This window comes from Acomys minous (assembly GCF_964271855.1).
Source record: "Acomys minous genome assembly, chromosome: 13".
NCBI lineage: Eukaryota > Metazoa > Chordata > Mammalia > Rodentia > Muridae > Acomys > Acomys minous.
In genome coordinates this window covers 91,090,256-91,115,394 of record NC_140495.1, presented here as the reverse complement: position 1 = coordinate 91,115,394, position 25,139 = coordinate 91,090,256, and the positions used below count along the sequence as shown (strand labels likewise).

The following is a 25,139-nucleotide window of genomic DNA, read 5'->3' as shown; positions in this document are numbered from 1 at the left end:
TTGTTTCTGTTTTTTCAAAAAATAAAAGGGGGGGGGGTTTCTTTGTAGCCATGGACTTACTTTGTATACCAGGCTGATCTCAAACTCAGAGATTTACCTGTCTCTCCCTCCAGAGTGCTGGGACTAAAGGCGTGCACACCACCACCAGGCAACACATCAGCCTTTTATCATGGGAGATGAAAACTAAGTGGACATGTTGATCAGAACCTACATCAACCTCTATTGAAAGTTACTGTTTCTGGATTAAAACAAGTAAGATTCCCTGGCCAAAGTGGTCCTAGACCATCGGAGAGGCTTAGATTTACTTAAAAGATTATCTTTCCGTAAACAGTTTGCTGTGAGATGAGTTGAGCCACAACACACAAACAACAGCTTTCGAATCACGGAAATTGTACACACGTCTGATTGTGGTTGTGCTAGACACGCTGGGCAGTTCAAGGTAATGAAGAAACATTGGCCAACCTCTCACCTAGCCTCCACTCAGAGGATCTGCAAAGCCTAACTAAGCAGGGACCGCTTCGTTTTTAAACAGTCAGTATCCAATGCTTTACACGTAAAAGGTCCCACACAGTTACTTGGGATCAAACGTGTTAGATGCTTGAGACAAGGCTGCCCTGTCTCAAGCAGCTGCCATACGCAGTGATCCCTTAAGCAACAGCCAGCAGGTCAACAAAACCAAGAGCTTGTCTGTCGATAATGGGGCGGTGTCTGTAATAAAAATAGAACTACTCACAGAAGTGGGAGGGTTTTCCCCTTTGATGTGTAGTGAAAAGCTAAAAATCTGCTGGGAGGTAGTGGCTCATGCCTTTGATCTCAGCACATGGGAGGCAGAAGCCCTAGGATCTCTGAGTTCCAAGTCAGCCTGGTCTACAGAGCAAGTTCCAGGACAGCCAGGGCTACACAGAAAAACCATGTTCCCCTCCCCCTGCCAAAAAAAGGTTTAAAAAAAAATCAGTCTAGGGGTGGAGTAGGGAAAAGGTGAAAGTGATTCCTTTTTTTTTTTTTTTTTTTTGGTGGTGGACCTCTGTGAGTTTGAGGCTTGCCTAGTCTACAAAGAAAGAGTTCCAGGACAGCCAGAGCTGTTACACAGAGAAACCCTGTCTAGAGAAGCAAAACAAAACAAACAAACAAAAAGAAAAGTTGAAGCACCACACCCTGGCACCTTATTTGGAGATAAGTGTTTTAAGGATAGAAGGAAATTAAAATGAACCCTGTGAAAATGGCCCTGATCTGGTATGACTGTTGTATTCATATGAAGAGGGAGATCCCGGGGACCCGTGTGGTGCAGCCAAGAAGAAGGCACCTGCACAACAAGGAAAGCCTCAGAAATGCAGTGTCCATCCCTTAAATGTGGATGCTCAGCGCCACAAACCACAAGGCATGAGCAAGCCACCAGTGGTGTTATGGCAGCCGTGGCAGACTGATATCGTCTGCACTCATAAAAGGGAGCTCTTTATGGCTTTCCTCTTGCATTGGTTTGGTTTTATTGAGATGGGGTCTCCTGTAGCTCGTGCTGTCCAGTGGCTATGTAGACACAGCTGACCTCAAACCTCCGGTCTTCTGTTTCCACGTCCCAATTGCTGGGATCACAGGTATGTTGTCACCACATCTGGCTGGGAAACATATTGTCTAAATTACACATTTTTACTTGTGTTCTCATGACTCGCTGCATGTCGGGGGTGGGGTAGGGTGGGGGGGTGGGGGTCAACAGACAGCTTTCAGGAGTTGGCCCTTCTACCCCGTGGTCCTGTGGATGGAACTCAGTTTGTCAGGGTTGGTAGCGACAGTGCTTACATGCTGAGCCACCTTGCTTGTCTATAGGAAACAAAGAGGCAGAAAGACTGGGAGACTCCGCTACATGGTGAGATTCCACCCAAAAAATCCACATAAACGAATGAGTGAATGAACACAGTGGCATTATAAATGCATCTATGAATTCTGGGAAAATCATTTATTTCACTCTATGAAATTCATACAAGTAATTCTACATTTCACTTTAAACCAAAATCCAGAAGGCATTTTTTTTTTTATATGTCTAACACAAATAGAGATCACGGTAAACCAGCAGGGAAATCTTTTTAACAGATATCTACAAATAACATTAACAGGAAGCCACTTATAATGCAAACTACATGTATCTAAGATCCTTGATTTATAACAATTCTCTCACATAAACAAGGTGTTGAGAGACAGGAGGTGAGTAAGAGGCCATGGTACAGCGTGTGCAGGAGGTCCCCAGGTTCGATCCCCAGCACGGGATAACACAAAGCACATGGTGAGAAAGGGTTCCATGCCGGAGGACCTGACCGTACCGAGCAACTCACAATCGCGGCATTTTTAAGAGATGAACAAAGACAAACTTTGGCAGCACACATGAAGGCCTCATCCTCCTCCCTCTCTCAGGGAGCAGCAACACTTTAGATTTCGTAGTTTCTGAACTTCCTCAGGAGTTCTGAGGGCGCGTCTCCAGACCAGCGGAAACGGAGGCGGCCACAGCTCGAACCCGAGAAACCTTTAGAAGAGGAAAGAGAAGCACTTCAAGCCAAAGGTAGGAGAGGAGTCAAGGTATCAGACTAAACCGGCGTGGACAAGACACCACTGCAGCTAGCGGGAGGGGTCTCCAGGATGAATTCTTCCTTCCTTCTTTCTTTCTTTCTTTCTTTTTTTTTAAAATGTAGTCCTTACTGACCTGGATCTCCCAGAGATCTGCCTGTACCTTTTTTTTTGGGGGGGGGGGGGTGTTTGTTTGGTTTGGTTTTTGGTTTTTTGAGACAGGGTCTCTCTGTGTAGCCTTGGCTGTCCTAGAGTCACTTTGTAGACCAGGCTGGCCTGGAACTCACAGCGATCCTCCTGCCTTTGCCTCTCTTTGCTGGGATTAAAGGCGTGCGCCACCACGCCCGGCCTGCCTCTACTCTTGAGTACTGAGATTAAAGTCCTGTATCACCAGACTCTGCAAATAATTTGTATTTTATAGAAACAGATTACCTTCCTGTAACCATACTTTGGAATTCTTTTTTTTTTTTTTTTTAAAGATTTATTATGTATACAATGGTCTCCTGTATGTACTCCTGCAGGCCAGAAGAGGGCACCAGATCTCACTATAGATGGTTGGGAGACCCCATATGGTTGCTGGAAATTAAACTCAGGACCTTTGGAAGAGCAGGCAGTGCTCTTAACCTCTGAAGCCATCTCTCCTGTCTCGGAATTCTTATAAACAGAAATTACAATTAATATGTACAAAGACCTCATGTACTCAAAAAATTATGTTCTCCTAAAGCGGGAAACTTTTATAATATTTTTTACTAATTCTTTGAGAATTCCATATTTTGAACATACTCACTTTTCCACTCCTCTCCCTAGCTCCTCCCATTACTTCGAGTCTCTTCTTGAAAAGTAACCCAAGCCAGGCAGGTGTGGTGGCACCATCATTTTATCCCAGTACTTGGGAGGCAGAGGCAGGTGGATCTCTTTGGTTCCAAGTCAGTGTGGTCTACATAGGTAGTGAGACCTCTCTAAAATAATCTGTTAAGAGCTAAACCAATTCTTTTTTCCTTTTCGTGACAGGGTCTCTCTGTGTAGCCTTGGCTGTCCTGGACTTGCTTTGTAGACCAGGCTGGCCTCGAACTCACAGCCATCCGCCTGCCTCTGCCTCCCGAGTGCTGGGATTAAAGGCCTGAGCCACCGCGGCCCTGCTTGCTAAACCAATTCTTAAATTGGCATTGCTGTGCATACCAGAACAGGTTGAGGACAGCTGTAACACCAACCCACATTCTCTGCTTTCCAGTCGTCTCTCGTGAAAAGCTGGGCGACATAACTTACCAGGAGAGTCCGGGTTTTGAGGGGAGATGCCCTTCTCTGGGGACTCGGGTTTCTTCTGCGCCGTTTTCCCTGTGGTTGCATCCGGGTCCCCTCTCTGTGTTCCTCTTTCTTCACTCCGGTCCTTGCTTTGAACTGTGTTGGCAAAAGCCTGGCCGGTTCCTTCCAGCATCAAGTCTTTCTTACTCCTCACAGCCCAGTGCATTGACTAGATTAATTAAGAGACATGTAAACATCATTTGGGGATTCTTTCTTACATCTGATTACTTACTGGGGGTGAGTGTGGGGGTGGGGAAGAAAACTGTTTTCAGGAGGCCGTTCTTCCACTGGGGCAGTTTTGGGGATCAAACTCAGGCCGTTGGGTTTTGTTGGCAAGCATCTTTACCCACTGAGCACTCTCACCATCCCTTGTCCCCCGGCCCCCCACCTCCACACAGCCCCCCCACCCCACCCCCATGGGTAATCCAGGCTAATCTGAAACCACTGCGCTTTTGTTTGCTTGTTTGGGACGTGTTATAGTTTGTTGTTATGTAGATGTAGAGAAAGGGAGAGAAGACCAACTACTTCCTCCTGAAGGGCTGGGGGTAGTTCAACCGCAGAATGTTCTTTGAAATTCGTTTTTTGTCGGTGTCTGCCCATACCTGATCGTTTATGTCTATAGTTGGGTTTTGTTGTTGTTGTTGTTGTTGTTGTTTGTTTTTTTAATTGCTTGATTGTGCTCTGTGTTTCATATTCTGGGAAAAAGGCCAGACTTCCTCTGCTGGCGGTCTGTTTACACCTTGACTTACTTTTTAGCTCATTTCAAGGATTTCCATGGAAAAGAAGCAGCTGAATTGAGACAGCAAAAAGTGATAAACCTGCTCGGCACTTGGAGCCCTGCACCTGCGGCAGGGAGTCTCCTTACTGGGCCAAGCCGGCAGCAAGCCCACGGCTCTTAAAGGGGCATCTCAGCTTCTCAGGTAAGGAAGCTAGCTAGCTGCCTAGTCCTGCCACGAAACCCCTACGCCCATGAGTATTGGACTCAGCAGATAACAAGAGGCTCCTCCCTTGAAACTATGGCTAGAAAAGTATGAAAGTTTTGTACATTTAAATATATAAAGGTATATGGCCACTACATGTTTGTTTCTGGCTGGTTTTAAATGTATAAATTTACTACGTTCTGCATATTTTTGTTTAGATTATTAGTTAACTTAAAATCATCACTTATGGTTGGAGCCATTCTGAACAACAAATGGCATGAGCCAGCTAAAGAAACAGGTCTCCAAAGGTATTTTTAAATTGAGATAAGATTTTACATATTTTCTGCACACGTCTTTAATCCCAGCACTCAAGAGGCAGAGGCAGGTGGATCACTGTGAGTTCGAGGCCAGCCTGGTCTACAAAGCAAGTCCAGGACAGCCAAGGCTACACAGAGAAACCCTGTCTCAAAAAACCAAAAAAGCAAAAACAAAAACAATTTAAAAAAATAAAAATAATATTTAAAAGTATGCTTGATTAAGGAGGCATTAATGCTGTACCTCCATGTGTTAATGTGTGAGAACTTTTCTTGCTAGCAGCCAAACCTTATAACATCAAAATAAAACAATTGAAATTGATTTTAGAGACTGTTTACACTATTAAAATTTGGTTTTGTCTTATAAAAATGGTTATGCTCTGTGACTTCATTTTTTTGTTTGTTTGTTTGGGGGTTTGTTTTTTAGAGACAGGGTTTCTCTGTGTAGCCTTGGCTGTCCTGGACTCACTTTGTAGACCAGGCTGGCCTCAAACTCAAACTCACAGGGATCCACCTGCCTCTGCCTCCTGAGTGTTGGGATTAAAGGTGTGCACCACCAGGCATGGCAACTTCACTTCTTTTTTTTTTTTTAAGATTTATTTATTTACTATTATGTATCCAGTGCTTTGCCTGCAAATACACCTGTAGGCTGGACGAGGGCATCATGTCATATCATATTACAGATGGTTGTGAACTATCGTGTGGTTGCTGGGTATTGAACTCAGGACCTTTGGAAGAGCAATGGCGCTCTTAACCACTGAGCCATCTCTCCAGCCCCACGACTTCACTCTTAAAAAGGTACTTTATTTTGATATTACAAAACAGCTTTAACGATATTTAAATATACAAAACTATCGGACATTTAAAAAAAATTATCAGATATTTATAAATGTCTTTATTAATATATGATCTTGATAAATAAATAAATAAAAATAATACTGAAGCATATTAGGCTTATATGTTTAATTGTCCTACGCTTCACTTTGTTAACTGAAAAAAAGAAATGATATTCCTGGGCTGGAGAGATGGCTCACTTACTGCTCTTCCGGATGTCCTGAGTTCAATTCCCAGCAACATATGGTGGCTCACAACCATCTATAATGTGATCTGATGCCCTCTTCTGCAGATGAAGCACTCATATACAATAAGTAAATAAATAAATCTTTAAAAAATGATATTCCTGTTTTTTAGGTCAATGAATTTTAGGATTTGGAAGCCCCCATTGTTGACTATATTGTTCCCCAGGCAAAGATGGTTCCATGACAATTTGACTATTGATGTTCAAGCCTGACATGATCAAATTCCTGTTTCTACATGGACTTCTAAACTCACAGGAATATTTCTGAGAATTTTGTTATTGGCTATACTGGGAATCATAACAGCCTTAAAAATACTATATGAACGCTTTAAAGATTGACTAACACACTCTGAAATTAAAAATAAAAATAAAAAACTTCAGGGAATCATGGAATTGGTCTGGTCTAGCTGCCTTGAGAAACATATATCGTAGGTTTTTCAAGTTCGAATGCATGGTTCTGGGGCACTGTATGTCTTTCAGTTCCTGAAAATGCAAGGCGCTCCCTAGGACACCAATGCATTATGGCTGCTTTGTGTTTCTCTGCATTCCCTAGAAGTCAGTGAAACATGCAGAAGCTTGACGGGACAATTGGTCTGAGACATTAATCTTGTATAGCCCGTAAAACTTGCAAATGTCACTAAATCCTGCCAACATCAGTGGTATATATATTTACAGCATTAAAAGGAAAGTAAAAATCACTGGCTCATGAGGTCTATTCAAGCTAATGGAGACAGATTTAAGGAGATATATATATATATATTTGGTTTCCCTGTTTTTGCTAGCAGTACTAGGAGAACTTCTTTTACAACTGGGCCCTGCAGGGAACTGCTGTGCTCTATGGTGACGTGCCATATGAGGATCAAGGACGTTCCCAGGCTCTATATTTAGAAATCTTGATGCTGAAAGAGCTTCTGTTCAGTGATTGTCATTTTGCTATGGACTGTTAAAGATGACTGAGACATGCAGGTTGACTGCCAATTGCCTCATAAATGACTGTATTTTTTGGAGTATTCATGGCCGTGCTTATAGCCATGACTGATTACCGGATGGGCTTTATTTCGCCTCCTATATTGGTTTTCCAAGTTAAACAAAAATAAATAAATTATTGCAGACTGTTGGGGGATGGTCTGGTGTATTTTGATGCTAATTACTGCTTACTGTCTCTGTGATTTACCTTTTGCTTCATAAAAAGCCATCCCACCTGGACAGGGCAAAGGAGATAGGTAGGGGGCTAAGAGAGAGAGGGATTCTGGGAAGAAAAAAGACCACCACCAGGAGAAGGAGACCTGAAGTGAAGAGAGGAAGGCCGTCATGGGTTAGGTGGAGAAGCGCATGGCCCGCGGCGTGGATGGAGAATCCAGCCCAGATGAAGAACATGAGCAAGTATTTAGGAATATGGATGGGAGGTAGCTTGATAGAAGTTTTTAGAAGTAGGTAGATGGCATGGGGTTGAAACAGGGATCCCATGGCTGCCCCACTACGAGAGGCAATTTAGAGAATTGATATCTGTCCTGCCCCAGGTTAACTAAGGCTATCTTAAAATATAACAAGTGCCTGTGTCTTGATTGATTGCTAGCCAGGCCTACAGGTAATACAGATATTTAAAAAAAAAACAAACAAAACAAAAAACAATACAGACCATTGAAGATAATTAGAAAATGCAAGCTGATAGTCAGCCAATTTATGGTTGATCAGATCTTCTAATGTGTTCAAAAGTACGTTTATAATAAAATCATGCTAAAAACTGAGTCAGTTCATTACAAGATTAAGCTTTATCTAGTCATTTGTTTTATGGGTTTTGTTTTGGTTTGTTTTGGTTTTGGTTTTTCAATACAGGGTTTCTCTGTGTTCATCTTGGCTGTCTTGGACTTGCTTTGTAGACCAGGCTAGCCTCGAACTCACAGTCATCCACCTCCCAAGTGCTGGGATTAAAGGCGTGAGCCACCACACCTGCCTTTGTTTTATGTTTTTATGGTTAAGCCCAGGATGGGTGACTAAATATAAACACTGTTTGTTTGGCTCAGCTATAATTAATAGACGGATGGTTCTCAGACACATCAGAGATCTGCTGACTATGGCATTTAAATGTTTAGTTTAAAAAAAAAAAAAGCTCTCTATAACAGAGACCCCGGCTCCTATCAGTGACTCTAATGTCTCCAAGAAGATAGATGGGGCACCGATGATGCCACCTGGATTGTGATATGCTAACCACTGGGCAAGACTGCCCCAAAGCCTCACTTTGTGCTGTGGCGCAGCCTAAGGACACCTGGAGAGTTTCTTGTCCCACACTGCCTAGAATAAGGTGAGGTCCATCCATTCTAATTTCGTCCCCGACAGAAAGGCCTCTCAGATTTGCAGGGCCCGACAGCTGAAGACTAATACTTCACTGGGACCTGTGCCCCTAACGCAGGCATCAGCATCACAGGAGCCTAATGTGATGGCCATCTGGGTAAGGGATGGGTAAGCCTCTGCCATTTTAATCAATACCTCCTGCTATAATCTAGCCTTCTCGGGTCTCTGATGTGCTTGAGGACTAGACTGATGAAAAAATTAGGTCTTTTAAGCTTATCTGAAAAAAATTAAGCCTTTTAAGTTTATCTGAAAGAAATGAACTTTACTGCTATTTTTATCCTGGATCACCATGAGTAAATTTTTTACTTGCCTAAGTGGTTGATCTCTGACCTGTTTGCTCTGGGGGAAATATCCAAGCAGGGCAGATTGTCTTTTGGAAATAAAGTGTTGAACTGCTCACTGTTTCCCATCTGGCTAGAGAACGAGTGGCCATTTGGGGCATGGCAGGAAGCTTCTGCTGATAGCCTGCTGCCAACTGGACTCCCCAGAAAGATCTCTCTCACCCAGAAACAATCAGTAGGAAAATAGGTCTACGTGAGGGTAACCGGAAGGCCACCAAGTCCCTCCTCAAAACATGTGATTCATCAAACAGCCAAGTCAAAACAAAAAAAAAAAGTGTATAACTCCTCATAAAATTTACAGCAATGGCCGGGCAGTGGTGGCACATGCCTTTAACCCCAGCACTCGGGAGGCAGAGGCAGGTGAATCGCTGTGAGTTCGAGGCCAGCCTGGTCTACAAAGCAAGTCCAGGACAGCCAAGGCTACACAGAGAGACCCTGTCTTGAAAAAAAAAAATTTACAGCAATGGATGTGACATGGACCAATTTATCAGTCTTTGGGGATTTTTTTTTCCTTGCAGTTTTGACTGTGCCTGGACGGGACCCACTTTCCAGCAGTCTTCCAGCCCTCCTGCCCTGTACTTTGGAACTGGATGAGAGCCATTCAAGCCCTGGATTCTCTGCGCTAAATAGGTCTTTTGCTGGGCCTGGTGGTGTAGGTTTGTATTCCCCCCTACTTAGGAGGTGGAGACAGAAGGATTAAAAATTCAAGATCATCTAGATCTGCACAGCAAGTCCAAAACTAGATTGTGGGGCTGGAGAATTGCCTCGGCAGTTAAAATCGCTTGTTGCTCTTGCAGAGGACCCAGGTTCAATCCCAGCACACCACGTGGTGCCTCCCAACTGTCGGTAACTGCAGGTCCAGGTGGGTCTGACTGACACTCTCTTTTCTGCCCTTTACAGGCACCAGGCACTTAAGTGGTGCACATACGTGCAGGCAAAACACTCATATACATAAAATAATAAAATAAATAAATATTAAAAATATTATTAAGGACCAACTTGTGCTATATGAACCTATGTCTCAAAAAAAAAATGGGGTGAGGGAGCTCAAAAATGTAGCTCAGTTGGTAGGGTGCCTATGTAGGCACTCCAAAGATGGAGGCAGAAGGGTCAGAAGTTCAAGGTCACCCTCAGCTATATAGCAAGTTCAAATCCAGTCTGGGATATAGGAAACCCTACTGGGGGTAGGGGGAGTCTGTTTTCTAATTATCACAGGATCTCAAAGGCCTCCTGAATTGCTGGAACCCAAACCCATTTAAAATAATTTTTTGGAAAGCCGGGTGTAGTGGCACACATCTTTAATCCCAGCACTCGGGAAGCAGAAGCAGGCGGATCACTGTGAATTCAAGGGCAGCCTGGTCTAGAAAGCGAGTCCGGGACAGCCAAGGCTAACACAGAGAGACCCTGTCTCAAAAAACAAAACAACAAACCAACAAACAAAAAAAGATTTTTGTTTGTTTGTTTTTGAAACAGGGTCTTACTTTGTAGCCCTTGATGGTCTGAAACGCAATGTATTGAGCAGGCTGACCCAAACTCAGAAAGATCCACCTGCAACCATCTCCCAGACACTGGAATTAAAGCTGTACCTGGCCCTAAAATGTTTAATATATATTTGTTACAAATGTTTTGTTGATCTCTGTGTGTGCATGTGTGTAGATATGTGTATGCCATGGTATCTGTGTAGAGATCAGAGGACAACTTTTAGGAGTTTTCTCTATCATGTGAGCTCCAGGGATCAAACTCCGGTTGTCAGGCTTGGTAGCAAGGACATTTACCCACCGAGCCATCTCAACAGCCGTATGTCTCACTTTTAGGTCAATATCACATGTTTAAATTTAAATTTTCAACATATTTATTGGCTTAGGTCAGTGATTCTCAATCTATGGGTTATGACCCCTTTTTAGCTCTAATGACCCTTTCACAGAGGTTGCCCGAGACCATTAGACAACACAGATATTTATATTAATTTTTGTTGTTTTGTTTTGTTTTTTGAGACAGGATTTCTCTGTGTAGCCCTAGCTTTCCTGGAATTCATTATGTAGACCAGGCTGGCCTTGAACTCAGAGGTCTGCCTGTCTCTTTATCCCAAGAGCTGAGATTAAAGGCATGAGTCACCACACCCATCTTACATTGCAATTTATAACAGTAGCAAAATTACTGTTATGAAGTAGCAATCGTTTTATGGTTGGGGATCACCAAAACATATTAAAGGGTTACAGTATTAGGAAGGTTGAGAACCACTGGCTGAGGTGAATTTTTTAAATATTTTAAAATTTTATTTAGTTATTCATTTTACATCCCAATCATAACCCTATCCCTCCTGTCCACTTATTTTTAAGATTTGTTTTTATTTAGTTTATTTATTTATTCATTGACTTCAGGGTTTTTTGGGGTTTTTTTTGTTTTGTTTTGTTTTTGAGACAATGTTTCTTTGTGTAACAGCTCTGGTTGCCCTGGAACTTTCTCTGTAGACAAGGCTGGCATCAAACTCAGAGATCTGCCTGCCTCTGCCTCCCAGTGCCAGGATTAAAGGCATATGCCACCACACTCATCTTATTTTTATTATTTTAATTTGTGTAGGAGTGTGTGTTGGCAGAGGTGGGGATGAGTGAAGAGGTAGCATTTACAGCCTTGCTACTGGGACCTGGCATATGCTGAACAGTAAGTAACTAGGTACAACAACTATGGCTGATTGCCCAGACACAGAAGACTTCAAGAAAAAAGAAGTCACACTACTGATTTAAGATTTATTTTATTTATTTGATGCATCGATCTACAGGAGTGTATACCACACGTATGCAGATGCCCCTGGTGGCCAAAAGAGAGTATTGAGTCCCCTGGAGCAGAACTTAAGTGGTTATAAGATGTCTGACCTGGCTGCTCCAGAAATCCAAACTCCAGTCCCAGGAAAGAGTACTCTTAACCACTGAGCCATCTCTCTCCTGTCCCCGTTACTGATTTAGTGGGCTTGCTTTGCTTTGCTTTGCTTGCTTTTTGCCTGCTGCCTGAACGCAACACCACACCTGGTCCCACTACTGATTAACAAACAGGTATGCAGTTCATCGTTTTTGTATCACTAATAAAAATAAACCTGAAACCAAATTTCGTATGCCTTCAACTGTGACAAGATAAATTATGTGGCCAGTAAGACTAAAATATAATTACTGTAAGGGCTCAAACAGTGCAGAGTTAAGCTAAACCCAAGCCGGAAATGCTGTGATCCGAGCCAGGAAATTGATAGTAAATAGAAAAACAATGGCAATGTAGTGAACGTGGAGACTTGGGAGAGGAATTTTTGAAAAATCTGTAGCTAACCTGGTATTAGCTGTTAAAAGAATAAGTGGCAGTTGAGTAGATCAATAAGGGAAGAGCTGTCAATCAGGAGGGTCTGGCCACTCAGTGTAACTAACTCAGCAGTAGTTACAGTGTGTCATAGTTAGGGGGCTGGAGGTATATCTGAGTTGACTTAGAACGATGTCTACTAAGCTGGTGTCAAGGAAGCTTGGAAGGCAAAGGCTGGAGAAAAGGCTCAGTGGGCAAAGTGCTTGCTTGAGGACCTGAGTTCAAATCCCCAACACGGTGATAAATTTTAGGGAGAAATGATGGCCGAGCTGTAATCCCAGCACTCAGGTGGCAGAGAAAGGAGATCCTCAGAGCAAGATGGCTCTCTAAAGCACCCAGAGACAAATGAGAGATCCTGACTCAGTATGTCAGCTAGAAAGAATTAAAGGAAGACACTCAGTGTCAACCTTGGCCTCCACACATATGAAACCCAAAGACACACTTGTGCACCCACACACTGTGAGCATACATGCACACGCACAGCACCCTCACATCCACCACCTACATGCAAAAAAAATAAAAGGAAAATATTTCTGACTATATACAGCGAAGTACTATTATTTTAAGACATTTTTCTATTTGTGTATGTGTGTAGGCCTATGTGAAAATGCCATATATGTCAGTGCCCTCATAAGGCAGAAAGAAAAGCATCGGATACCCTGAACTAGAGTTAGAGGCAACTTTAGTCCTCAGGAATAGCGGCGAGGGACTGTTGTCCAGAGAGGCCAGCAGAGGGCATCAGAGCCTCTGGAAATGGAGTTACACACTTGTGAATCATCAAACTTGAGTCCTCTGAAGAGCAGCCAGTGCTCTTACCACTGAGCCCCTCGTATGTACTTTTTTTTTTTTAAATGTCATTTACAAGTAATGCAACACTTCCTAAGAGCGGTAATTCTTTACCACCATACATGGCAGGAATAACTGGATCCTGTTTTGTTATATATTATCAAGCCTTGTTAAGTAAACAAGCTCAAACAACAAAACAAAAAATAAAATAAAGGAAGGGCTGGAGAGATACCCTTGAAGTCGAGTGCTTCGTGCCCTTGCAGAGGAGCAACTCTGATTCCCAGCACCAGTGGTTCAAGACTCACAACTGCCTGTAACTCCAGCTCCAGAAATCCAATATCCTCTTCGTGGGAACACACAAATGACATATACACAGAGATTAAAAACACGGACACATACGCAAACAAAAGTACATCTGTAGCTGGGCAGTGGTGCCACACGCCTTTAATCCCAGCCTTGGGAGGCAGAGGCAAGGGGATCTCTGTGAGTTCAAGGCCAGCCTGGTCTACAGAGCTAGTTCCAGAACAGCCACAGCTACAGCTGAGGCTCTGCCTCAAAAGACCCATACATACATACATACATACATACATACATACGTACGTACATACATACACATTACATCTTAAGATTTTTTTCAAGGAAAAGAATTTTCAACGGTCCAAAATTCAGGTACACTATCAGTTGTCTTGAGAGAGGAACAGCAAGCAGCTTTGGAACTTATGGAGCACTGCCCACCCACCAGTTAGCATACCTCATGATCCATGAGCTGTATGAAAACTCTAAGGGTGTTTCCAGTCCCTCACTGGGCAATGTCATTGGCATTTGCAATAATAGTGATTGATCTTCTCCAAGCATTGCTGCTGGAGCAGATTAATTACTTGACCACCACCCTTAGAATTTAGAAAGTCGGGCGTGGTGGCACACTCCTTTGATCCCAGCACTCGGTAGGGAGAAGCAGGCAGATCACTGTGAGTTCAAGGACAGCCTGGTATACAAAGCAAGTCTAGGACAGCCAAGGCTACACAGAGAAACCTTGTCTCAAAAAAACAAAAAAGACAAAAAAACCACACACACACACACACACACACAAAAACAAGGGCACACTTTTGATAGTTGATCAAGGGACTCATTGAGGTCAGGGAACAAGAACAGCAGCCCTGTTATTACTAGCTGACATGCCTTCCTTGCTAAAGATGGGTTGGTGATCAAAGGCGATGATTAATTTCTTGTGCCCATTTTGCCCTCAGCTTCCTGGTATGATTTAATGAAAAACTGTGAGTGGGTGTGCACTCTGAGGATTTAAAGTAGAAATGGGTGATTGTGTATACATATACATGTGTGTGTGTGTGTGTGTGTGTGTGTGTGTGTGTATTCACCCATTTATATATATGTTCATATTTGTGATTCTTTTAAGATTTTTTATAAGATTATTTTTTGAGATAAATAATAAAATGATTGATCCTGTCTTGTAATCACAAAATGACCTGGAACAGATATTTACATCACTGGCTGAGCAGAATACCTTGCTTCCTTACACTTGTTTATCTATAACAAGTTACTTAGACATGAATGTAATGGGTCCTTGGGAATAATTTGTTTTTCACCTAGAATACATAAAAACATTTAATCTCGTAAGGGTATCGGGAACATCATGGTTTTTTTACTTATATCCATAGCAGTCATATACCAGAAGAAAAGTACAATGTAACTGCATTGTAATTTCTATATTGCTTGAAAAATTTTGTTGGAAGATATAGGCAGTAGGGGGGGGAAAATGAGAACTTGAGCATACTTGAACAATAAGGTGTGTGTGTGTGTGTGTGTGTGTGTGTGTGTGTGTGTAGTGGGTGGCTAATCACATAGCAGACCTTTTCTCAGGGACACACACACACACACACACACACACACACACACACCTCAGTACCTGACCTGCCGGAGCTGGATTGCCATATTACATGAGCCATCTGATAAGCCCAGTGCTGAGAAACCTTAGGTTTCTGAGGTGTAAACGGTAGCAGGAGTATCATACGCTACAACAGACAGCCACCGCCCCTTCCGGCGCTCAATCTGATGGCCTCTCCGCAGAATCCCACCCACCCACCCACCCTCACCCCCGCGCCTCCCCCACAGGGTTTTGTAAGCAATGACTTACCACTGATTTCCTGCACCTTCCCTTTCATTGCTTACTGATTCTTGAGGATAAGAAGTCAGTCCAACCCATGACCAGGCTGACTTCGAAAGCCCCAGCATCCCCAGAGAGAAACTCACAGTTTTCACCGAGTCCGCCAAAGCTTCCCACTGCTCAAAGGGCATCGACATCTGGCTCCTCCGCCAATGGTCATAGCGGGCTCGACTCTCGGCATTGGTCAGAATCTCCTTTGCCTTCTGCAATTTCTGAAACGTCTCCACTGGAAAACAATACAAAAGATGAACACTGGGGCCGGGCATGGTGGCACATGCCTTTAATCCCAGCACTTGGGAGGCAGAGGCTGGTGGATCACAGTGAGTTCAAGGCCAGCCTGGTCTACAAAGTGAGTCCAGGACAACCAAGGCTACACAGAGAGACCCTGTCTCGAAAAACAAAAAACAAAAAAAAGCCACACACACACAAAAAAAGACGAACACTGTTATACCAGGCGTGGTGGCACACGCCTTTAATCCCCAGCACTCGCGAGTCAGAGGTAGGCGGGAGTTTGAGGCCAGCCTGGTCTACAAAGCATGTCCAGGGTGGCTAAGGCTACACAGAGAAACCCTGTCTCAAAAAACAAAACAACAACAACAACAACAAAAAACCCACAAAAGACGAACACTTCCCTTGGAGGATCAAACTCCAAAAACTGTCCCAAAAAATCTCACTAGAATTGTGACTCAGCCACATATTATGAGACTTTGGGCCAGTCTCCCTAGTCAGCCTTTAGTGTCCTGGTTTGTAAAGCATATCAAAGGCTTGATACTTTGTTCACCCCTCCTTTTACCGGGCTCCACTAAAGCCCTGGTGCTAACAGCACAGATGTAAACAACTGACATTATTAGCAAGAGAAGCAGAATTATAAAAGCTATGACTCTGGGGCTGGAGAGATGGCCCAGTGGTTAAGAGTGCCACCTGCTCTTCCAGAGGTTCTGAGTTCAATTCCCAGCAACCACATGGTGGCTCCTAGACATCTATAATGTGATCTGATGCCCTCTCCCGGTCTGCACTCAGAAAGGCAGAGGCAAGAGGATCGTTGTGAGTTCAAGGCCAGCTTGGTCTACAGAGTAAGCACCAGGACAAACAAAAGATAGCCATTAGTAAACTCTTACCAGCTTTGGAGTTTTCAGGATGCTTATCAGGATGACATTCCAGGGCTCTGACCTTAAATTCTGCCAAGATTTGCTCAACCTAAAACACAAATCAGTATTTCCTTTTTTTGGTTTTTCGAGACAGAGTTTCTCTGAACATGATGGGCTGAGACTGTCTCAAAAAATAAGGCGGGGAGCGACTGAAAAAGACACCAACATCAACCTCTGGCCTTTACGCATACATACATGCATGCGAACACTATAAGAGAACCAAATGTCTTCAGGTGTCTGGTAGCCGTGCCTATAATTCCAGCACTGAGGCAGAAAAAGAAGGACCAGAGGTTCAAGGTCATCCTTGGCTAAATAGGGAGTTCAAGCCAAAAGTGTAACAGTAAACTTTGTATGTGTATGTGACATGGTCACATGCTATGTAGCCCTGGCTGGCCTGGAATTCATTATACAGACGAACCTAGCCTCAGAACCTGCCTCCTGAGTGCTGGGATGAAAGGCATGCTCTACCATGCCCAGCAAGTAAACATTTTTTTAAAAAGATAAGTTTGTTAATTTTATGTGTGTGAATGTTCTGCCTGTGTGTGTCTGTGCGAGGTGTGTATGTGTGTGCCTGGTAGACATGGAGGTCAGAGGATGGTACTGGATTCCCAGGAATCAGAGCTACAGATGGGGATGAACTGCAGTCTGGGTGGTGGGAACCAAAGTCTTATCTTCTACAAGAGCAGCCAGTGCTCTTCACCAGTGAGCAAGCTCTCCTGCACCCTGCTTAAACACTTGTAAATTAGCAGTTTATAAGTACCCTTAAAGCCTCTTTGAATACGATTTCTAACAGTACAGAATAGAAAGTAAAAGTCCCTTTACCCTTTTCATTCCTTCAAAATGCACTTTACCGGGCCGGGCATGGTGGCACACGCCTTTAATCTCAGCACTCGAGAGACAGAGGCAGTTGGATTTCTGTGAGTTCAAGGCCAGCCTGGTCTACGAAGAAATTCTAGGACAGCCTTGGCTGTTACACAGAGAAACCCTGTCTCGAAACACCAAAAACAAACAAACAAACAACAACAAAAAAAAAAAAAAAACAAAGAAAGAAAGCAAGAAAGCATTCTCAGGCCAATGAGATGGCTCAGTGGGTAAAGGCGTTTGCTGTTAAACCTATGACCTGAATTCAATGTCCCATACTCATATGGTAGAAAGAAAGAGCCAATTCCCACAACATGCCCTCTGACCTCTACATGATGTGGCATGCATGCATATACATATGTATACATATACAAACATTAAAAATATTTTTTAAACATTACGGTACCAGCTTATGGTAGCCGACTGCAACGTCCCAGCAGTGAGTGCTCACGTGCCATTGCTACCTCCTTTATATATTTTTTGAGCTCTGCCATTTAAAAAAAAAAAAAAGAAGAAGAGGAAGCTCATATCTGTCTTTCATTACTATTTTGCCGTCATGGAGTTAAACACAAACCTTCTGAGGGGCTGACCCTGAGCAAACCAGTAGAGGAAGTGAGTTTGTTCTCGGCATGTCTCACCTCAGTCTTGCTGACCCCATCCCTCGTGCCCAGTGCTGAACGCAGTCTCTGGACAACCAGAGCCCTTACATCGAGGTCCACTACACTCTGCCTTCCCGATCCAGTCCCCTAGCGATCTGTCTGCACAGCTGCCTACCCTGCTGGCAGCAAACAGAAACCATGTTTAACTTGGCTCACAGTCAAATAAAGCAAAACCTTCAGCAGGTGAAGAAACATGATACCGACGCTGTCCTGAACCTTAATTAAGGAGGTGCACATTTCTAAAAGTGAATTAAAGTATACATATAATGTATATTTGCATGCATATATAACGTATATGAAATATATAGTATATGTGAAATAGAAAATATATATTTATCTGTATGTAATATAGTATATATATGCATGCATATATAATATACAGTATTTATGTTTTATACATAATATATATAATGAAAACCTTCTGTTTCTACTTTTTCCACTGCTTAGTCCAGTGAGTCTCAACCTTCCTTAAATACAGTTCCTATTGTGGTGACCGCCTCCCCAACCATAAAATTAGTTTGGCTGCTGCTTCATAAGTGTAATTTTGCTACTTCTTTATGAATTATAATGTAAATATTTTATATGGAGGATATCTGATATGCAACCCGCGGGGGGGGGGGGGAGGGGTCCGCTACCTACCTGTTGAGATCCGCTGTTCTAAAGTAAAGGCCGGGCGGTGGCGGCACACGCCTTTAATCCCAGCACTCGGGAGGCAGAGGAAGGTTGATCTCTGTGAGTTGGCCAGCCTGGTCTACAAAGCAAGTCCAGGATAGCCAAGGCTACACAGAGAAACCCTGTCGCGAAAAAAAGAAAGAAAGAAAGAAAGAAAGAAAGAAAGAAAGAAAGAAAGAAAGAAAGAAAAGTATATAAAAGCCGTCTGTATGTGGTCCCTCTCCCACCTGATACTTGGAAATGCAGAGTCCCAGCCAGCAAGGATTTAAATCCTTCTCTTCCTCTGAACAGAAACTCCTCTAAAATGGTACGAGGCTGGAATTCCAGGTGAAGGGGCTAAAATCTCAAAGCCGACGCGGTGAGAATCTGCCATCAATTCTGCTTACCGAGGAGAGCTCATCGCATCCCAGTAACGCGTAGTAGTCCTCACTGCCCTCCGGCCTGTAGTTCAGTATCGCATCCATTTACAGCGGATGAGTCAGTCCCCTCCGAAGCCGCAGACACGGTGAGCTTCGGGACAATCAGCAGCACTTTCCAAACCAGGGAGCGCTGACAGCAGACGTCAACCTAGCCCTTTGCAAACACTGTTTCTCATTGGCTGCTTGCCCAGGAGTTGCAGGGCTGCTGGGATCTGTAGTTTGGGGGGTTGTTACTGCTGTCGTTGCTGCTGCTGTTTATTGTTACTGTTATTTTGTTTTCTTTTGCTTTGCTTTTATGAAAAAAATATATTCATAAATTATAAATTCTGATTATGGCTTCCGCTCTCCCAGCTCCTCCCAGATCCTACCCACTTCCCCACCCACCCAACTCCACACCCTTTTTCCCCTTCTGTCTTTAGAAAACAAAGAAAAAGCTAAAAGAAAAGAAACAAAACACATAAAATCTATAAAAATAAAAACACAAACTTAGAAGCCATAATATACAAGCGAAAGCTCAGTAAATTTTTGTTTGTCTGTTTGTTTGTTTTTCGAGACAGGGTTTCTCTGTGTTAGCCTTGGCTGTGCTAGACTCGATTTGTAGACAAGGCTGGCCTCAAACTCACAGCGATCCACCTGACTCTGCCTCCCAAATGCTGGGATTAAAGGTGTGCGCCACCACACCCGGCCCAGTAAATTATTTTTAATGCAATAAGAAGCGAAGGGTCTTTTTAAAAATACCTTTGAGTTTGTTTTGTGTTGCCCATCTACTGTTGGGTATGGAGCCTACCCTTAAGAGTGCTTCATATACCCAATGAGATGTCAGTAGGGACAACTGATTTTTCCTTTGCAAACGGTTGTCAACTGGAGATAACCTGTTGGTCAGGGATGGGAGACCATGTCCACTTCCCCTTTTCAGCACTGGGACCCCCATCTGGCTTGAATTTGTGCATGCTGCCACAGTCTCTGTGAGTTCATATGTGTATTGCAGGATCTTTGCTCGCATAGATTGTGAACTGTACAAGCCTGTCTTTTGTTTAGTGTGGTAGAGCCCTAACACACATCTTTAATCCAAGAGCTTTCTGACAGGGATTAAAGAATAGGAGGGAGCCAGGCCTGGTGGTGCACACCTTTAGTCCCAGCACTCCAGAGGGGCGGGGCGATCACTGTGAGTTCAAGGCCAGCCTGGTCTACAAAGCTAGTCTAGGACAGCCAGGGCTACAAAGAGAAACCCTGTCTCAGAAAAATAAAAAAGAAAAGAAAAGAAAAAAAAAGAATAGGAGGGACTTTGAGTTGAAGGTTATTTAAAACAGCCTGTAGAAGTAGCTCTCGGGCTCTTTACCTCCTTGGCCTTTGGGTTTTTTGGCTTTTTGATCTTTGAGCTAGCAAGCCTTTGGTCTTGGGGTTTTTGTTTTGTTGGGTTTGGCTTTTGTTTTTTGGCCTTTTCCTCCTGGGATGTCAGCTGAGCCAGTGAGCCTTTTGGGCCATTTATATCGGGATGTGAGCTAACTAGATAAGTCAGCTGGGTGCTTTCTCTGCCTCTCTGAGCTAGCAGATTTTCACAGCAGCACCTGGCTCCTGAGCCTTTATTGGTAAAATAGAGCAATCTGGGATTTTCAATTGAAGCAACATGTATACATTAGTGTAGTTTGAATTTTGGCATAATGATTTTTCCCTTGATACAAATCCCAGTTGACTCAAAGTCAATTTTTACAAGTTCCCCCAATTTATCATTACTCTCTATTACACAGATATTTCAAATTTTCTGGTTTTTTTTTTTTTTTAAGAGACAGGAGAAAAGCCAGGCACAGTGGTGCACACCTTAAATCCCAGCACTCAGGAGACAGAGGCAGGCAGATCTCTGAGTTCAAGACCAGCCTGATCTACAAAGCAGTGCCAGGAAAGCCAAAGCCACACAGAGCAACCCTGTCTCAGAAGAGAGACAGAGAGAGAGAGAAATATGAAGCAAGTTTTAAGGTACTAAAATAGCTTGTAAGTTTTGACTGCCAGTAGCCAGGCCCTAGGAAAAAGAGGGGAGAGAAAGGGAGAAGGGAGGAAATCATACGTTCTGGAAACAGTGGCTGGAGAGATAGAGAGCATTAAGGGCACTTGCTGGACTTCCAGAGAGCCTGAATTCAAGTTTCCAGCACTCAGCACCACATTATACCCCAGTTCCAGGAGATCTGACACCTCCCGCTTCCAAGGACACCTGCATTCACATGCATATATACACATACAGATATATACACCTTCACATAATTAAAAATAATACAAATTAAATATAAACAGATCAAGCAGCCAAGAATGGCCGTATGTATGTACCTGTAATCTTATCCCAGCACATCAGATGAGCAGGACACGAGGGGTTCAAAGGTCAGTTTTGCCTACAGACCCAGTCTGACATAAGAGAACTATCCAAAAAAAAAAAAAAAATTTTTAAAAAAAGAAAGAAAAAAAGTTGCCCACCATTGTTGCAGAATATTTGAACCCAGAGATTGACTGTAAATCCCTGTTTCTTGTGATTAAGCCCTAACACACCTTTAATTCAAGAACTTTTGTTTATTGTAAACAGGTGATTATAGTGTGGTTCAGCCAGCCTTACACACAGCTTTAATTGTAGAGCTAGCTGTACACAGGATTTAATAGAGTTAACCGTAGGTGGAGGAGGAGCAAGAAACCAGCTGACAGAGATTAAAGAGTAGGAGGGACTTTGAGTTGAGGGATATTTAAGGCAGAGTGTAGAAGTAGAAGCTCTTTAGCTCTTTGGCTCTAGGCTCTTCGTCTCTTTGGCTCTTTAGCTCTAGGCTCTCTAGCTCTTGAGCTCCTCAGCTCCTTGGCCTTTGACTTTTTGGGCTTTGAGCTAGCAAGCCTTTGGGTTTGGGTTTTTTGGCCTTTTCCTCCTGGGCCTTTTCCACTGGGACGTGAGCTAAGTAGGAAGGTCAGCTGGGTGCTTTCTCTGCCTCTCTGAGCTAACAAGTTTCTTTCACCACAGCAACAGGCTCCTGAGTCTTTATTGGTAAAATAAAATGATCTGAGATTTTTTAACTTAAAACAACACACCAGGGTGGTGCATGCCTTTAGCAGCAGCTTTCAAAAGGCCAAGGCAGAGGCAGGTGGATCTCTATGAACTTGAAGCCAGCCTGGGCTAGCTACATATATCCTAGCCAGGGCTATACAATAGAATCTTGTCTCAGAAAAAAAAAACTAATATATTTTCATACATGTCTGAACACATATAAAACATATTTTATATATACATTCATATATATGTATATATGTATGTATATATATATATTTCACATACACACACATGCTCTTGCCTCTTCCTGAGTGTTACATTTCAAGTGTGAGCCTGTAATAATTCACTGGACTTATTCTTAAACTCCTCTGTTGCTGCTGTGATGTTGTTACTCTGTTGCATATTCTGTGACTATGTTACTAGTTAGTTCAATTCTTAGCCTATCTTTTGAAGCTTATAGTGTGTTTTGGAGTTGACAAAGGGGGATATCTCAAGAGTTAGCACAGGCTGGATCGCTGCACCACAGGGAAACAATCTCCCCCCATGAACGCTGCTCCAAATTCCTAGAACCCCTTGAGAGTGCTGTGACTTACTAAGCATATACAAGTAAGGGATAATGTATTTATTATACATTAAATTAATTGAAAATTCAGGTGGACCTATATTGTGGACACAGTTCTGGGACAAACGGCAGAACTGAGCCTCTGAACAAGGCTGCTGGACTCAGGACAGGTTATGGCTGCTGCCAAGGAGGCCGCTTACTGATCCCAACAAGACCTACAAAACATGGATGATCCTTTTGAGCCATTTCTAATTCAGAGAAAGAGGATGACTGCCTCAAGGCCAGACTGATAATGACTGTGACAACCCCCAACAGCAATTATTCCAGGCCACGTGACACAGGAACACCGCCTAACTGCCTGCAAAGAGCGCCTACCCTGAAAACAGCTCTCAGAATGCCTGTCTGCAGACCCTTCTACTGTCCTGCCCACTGCGTCTGTACCCCAGTGTCTATACTAAACTACTTCTACCTTGTTGTCTTTGGGAAATTCATGCACAACCCACGTTCTTCACAGTACATATGAAATGACCACATCCAGGGCACAGGCCACCATGGCCAGATGGCCAAGGCAGCAGTAGCAGCAGCAACAGCAGCAGCAGCTTGAAACAACTGGTCACGCACAGAAGGAAGACAGCAAAGAACACATCCGTGGTGCTTCTTAGCTCGTGTTCTCTATTTATTCGCTCCAGGGTCCACCCCAGGGAAATGTGGCCACCCACCGCAAGCAGGCAGGCAGGTTTCTCCACCTCAGTTAACACAATCAGATTCTAGATTCTGTGATAACACTGCCCTTTGGCCTTAGCTGTCTCTAACCTCAGCGCTGGGGATGTAGAGACAGGCAGCTCCCTGGAGCCTGATGGCTAGTTAGCCTAGGCAAAGTTCATCTCATCGAGAGACTATCTCAAAATATGAGGAGAAGCTGGATGGCCCATGCTTTAATACCAGCACTGGGGAGGCAGAGGACAGGCCTCCGAGTTTGAGGCCAGCCTGGTTTAGGTAAGAAGTACCAGGCCAGCCAGGGCTACATAGTGAGACTTTATCTCAATAGTAAATGATGGCGATCCATAGAAGAAGGCACTCGACACTCCCTGGCTTCCCTGTGAGTGTACACACACACAAACACACACACACACACACACACACACACACACACACACACACGCACACACACAGTTCTAACTAAAAAGGAAGGAGAGGTTGCCAATACCTTCTGTGCAAGAAGTCTTTCTAGACTGTATGAGCAAATGAAAGAGGGAGGCTGGGCAAAACATGACCTATTCTTTGCTTAGCTACGTGCATACGCACTTACTTTTTTCTGGAGGTATAGGCACTTTTGTTTTATTTTACTATTTATTTGGGTGGATGTACAAATGTGGATTTAGAGAACCACCTGTGAAAGTCAGCTCCATTCTTCCCCTTGTGGGCCCTGGAAATCAAACTCGGGTATAGTGAAAAGTGCCTTTTACCAGCAGGGCCATCTCACAGGCCCTAGAAGGATAGGCCTTTTAAATACAGATAGTAAAACCTAACGCTAAAGCTAGGTGCTGTGGTTCAGACCCAGATCTCTGAGGCAGGAGGACTGCTGCGAGACCCAGGCTGGAAGGGGCTAGAAGACCCTGCCCAAAACAATGAACCACTTACCACAGTATCTCAAAGTACAAGTGAAATTCATTCAAAAGAGTTATAAATGGGGCTGGAGAGAGGGCTCAGAGGTTAAGCGCACTCACTGTTTGCTCTTCCAAATTCAGTTCCCAACAACCACATGGGAACTGTGGTTCTATATATATCCCATCTATAATGAGATCTGGTGCCCTATTCTGGCATGCAGGCAGAATACTGTATACATAATAAATAAATAAATCCCTGTGTAGCTCTGGCTGTCCTGGGCCAGGCTGGCCTCGAACTCTTCTGAGTACTGGGAATTAAAGGCGTGCCGCACCACGTTCAGCTCTAAATAAATAACTTTAAAAAAAAAAAAGAGTTATAAGTAAAACTCACGTATAAAAGTTTTCAACAACATCTTGAGTTCTTTGGTTTCAAGACGCAGAAAGTCTCAAGTAAACCTCAGAACTAGGTGGCTTCCAAAACCGCCCAGACTCCTCCCACCCAGAAGTGTGGCTCATTTGTAGGACTACAATTCCCATAAATCATAGCGCCACAGCACGAAAGGACGAATGCTTCGGAACTTCCGGCTTCCGATACTGGGATCCCTGCAGGGTTTTGCGTCTGTATCTTAGATCAGTGTTAAACTGCTAACCCAGGTAACAGCTTCAGGCAATCATCCTGTCTCAGCATTTCAAGTGCTGGGATTATAGGCGTGGGCCACCACACAACGGCTGAAAGTGGAGCTAACTTGAACTTCGTTTTTGAGCCTAGAAATAAGAGGCTACGATCCCCCAAAGTTCTGAGGGCGAAAAGGACCTGTCTATCTCCGGCACTTGCCAAAGTTCTGTGCAAAATGGTATCAGCCCTCCCCCCCCCGCGTTCCCTTTATGGTTTTTCCAGGCCTTAGTGGCGTCTAGAGAGCAATCGAGTTTCAGAAGTTACCTGCAACCCTTCGTCTTCTGTTCCCAGGATCTGGACACCAACAAGCATTACGAAGGAAGCTAGCATTTGTGTTTGTTTATTTGTT

General features: G+C 43.6%; 1 protein-coding gene across 6 annotated transcripts; it reads right to left on the bottom strand.

Annotated features, from left to right (window-relative positions):
• Positions 1 to 1,932: 1,932 nt before the first annotated feature.
• Positions 1,933 to 24,611, bottom strand: DNAJC12 (DnaJ heat shock protein family (Hsp40) member C12). Of its 6 annotated transcripts, XM_084753109.1 has the most exons (7): positions 24,506 to 24,607; positions 21,249 to 21,337; positions 18,897 to 19,219; positions 16,289 to 16,367; positions 15,257 to 15,396; positions 3,820 to 4,024; positions 1,933 to 2,512 (listed from the first exon to the last, which is right to left on the bottom strand). In XM_084753109.1, exons 3-7 carry the CDS (start codon positions 18,972 to 18,974, stop codon positions 2,418 to 2,420), a joined length of 597 nt encoding a protein of 198 aa, XP_084609235.1. In that variant the 5' UTR covers positions 18,975 to 19,219; positions 21,249 to 21,337; positions 24,506 to 24,607; the 3' UTR covers positions 1,933 to 2,417. The 6 variants fall into 6 exon arrangements, with proteins under 6 accessions (XP_084609235.1, XP_084609240.1, XP_084609236.1 ...); XM_084753114.1 differs by lacking the exon at positions 16,289 to 16,367; XM_084753110.1 differs by lacking the exon at positions 21,249 to 21,337 and having other exon boundaries at positions 24,506 to 24,585.
• Between the last annotated feature and the right edge of the window lie 528 nt (positions 24,612 to 25,139).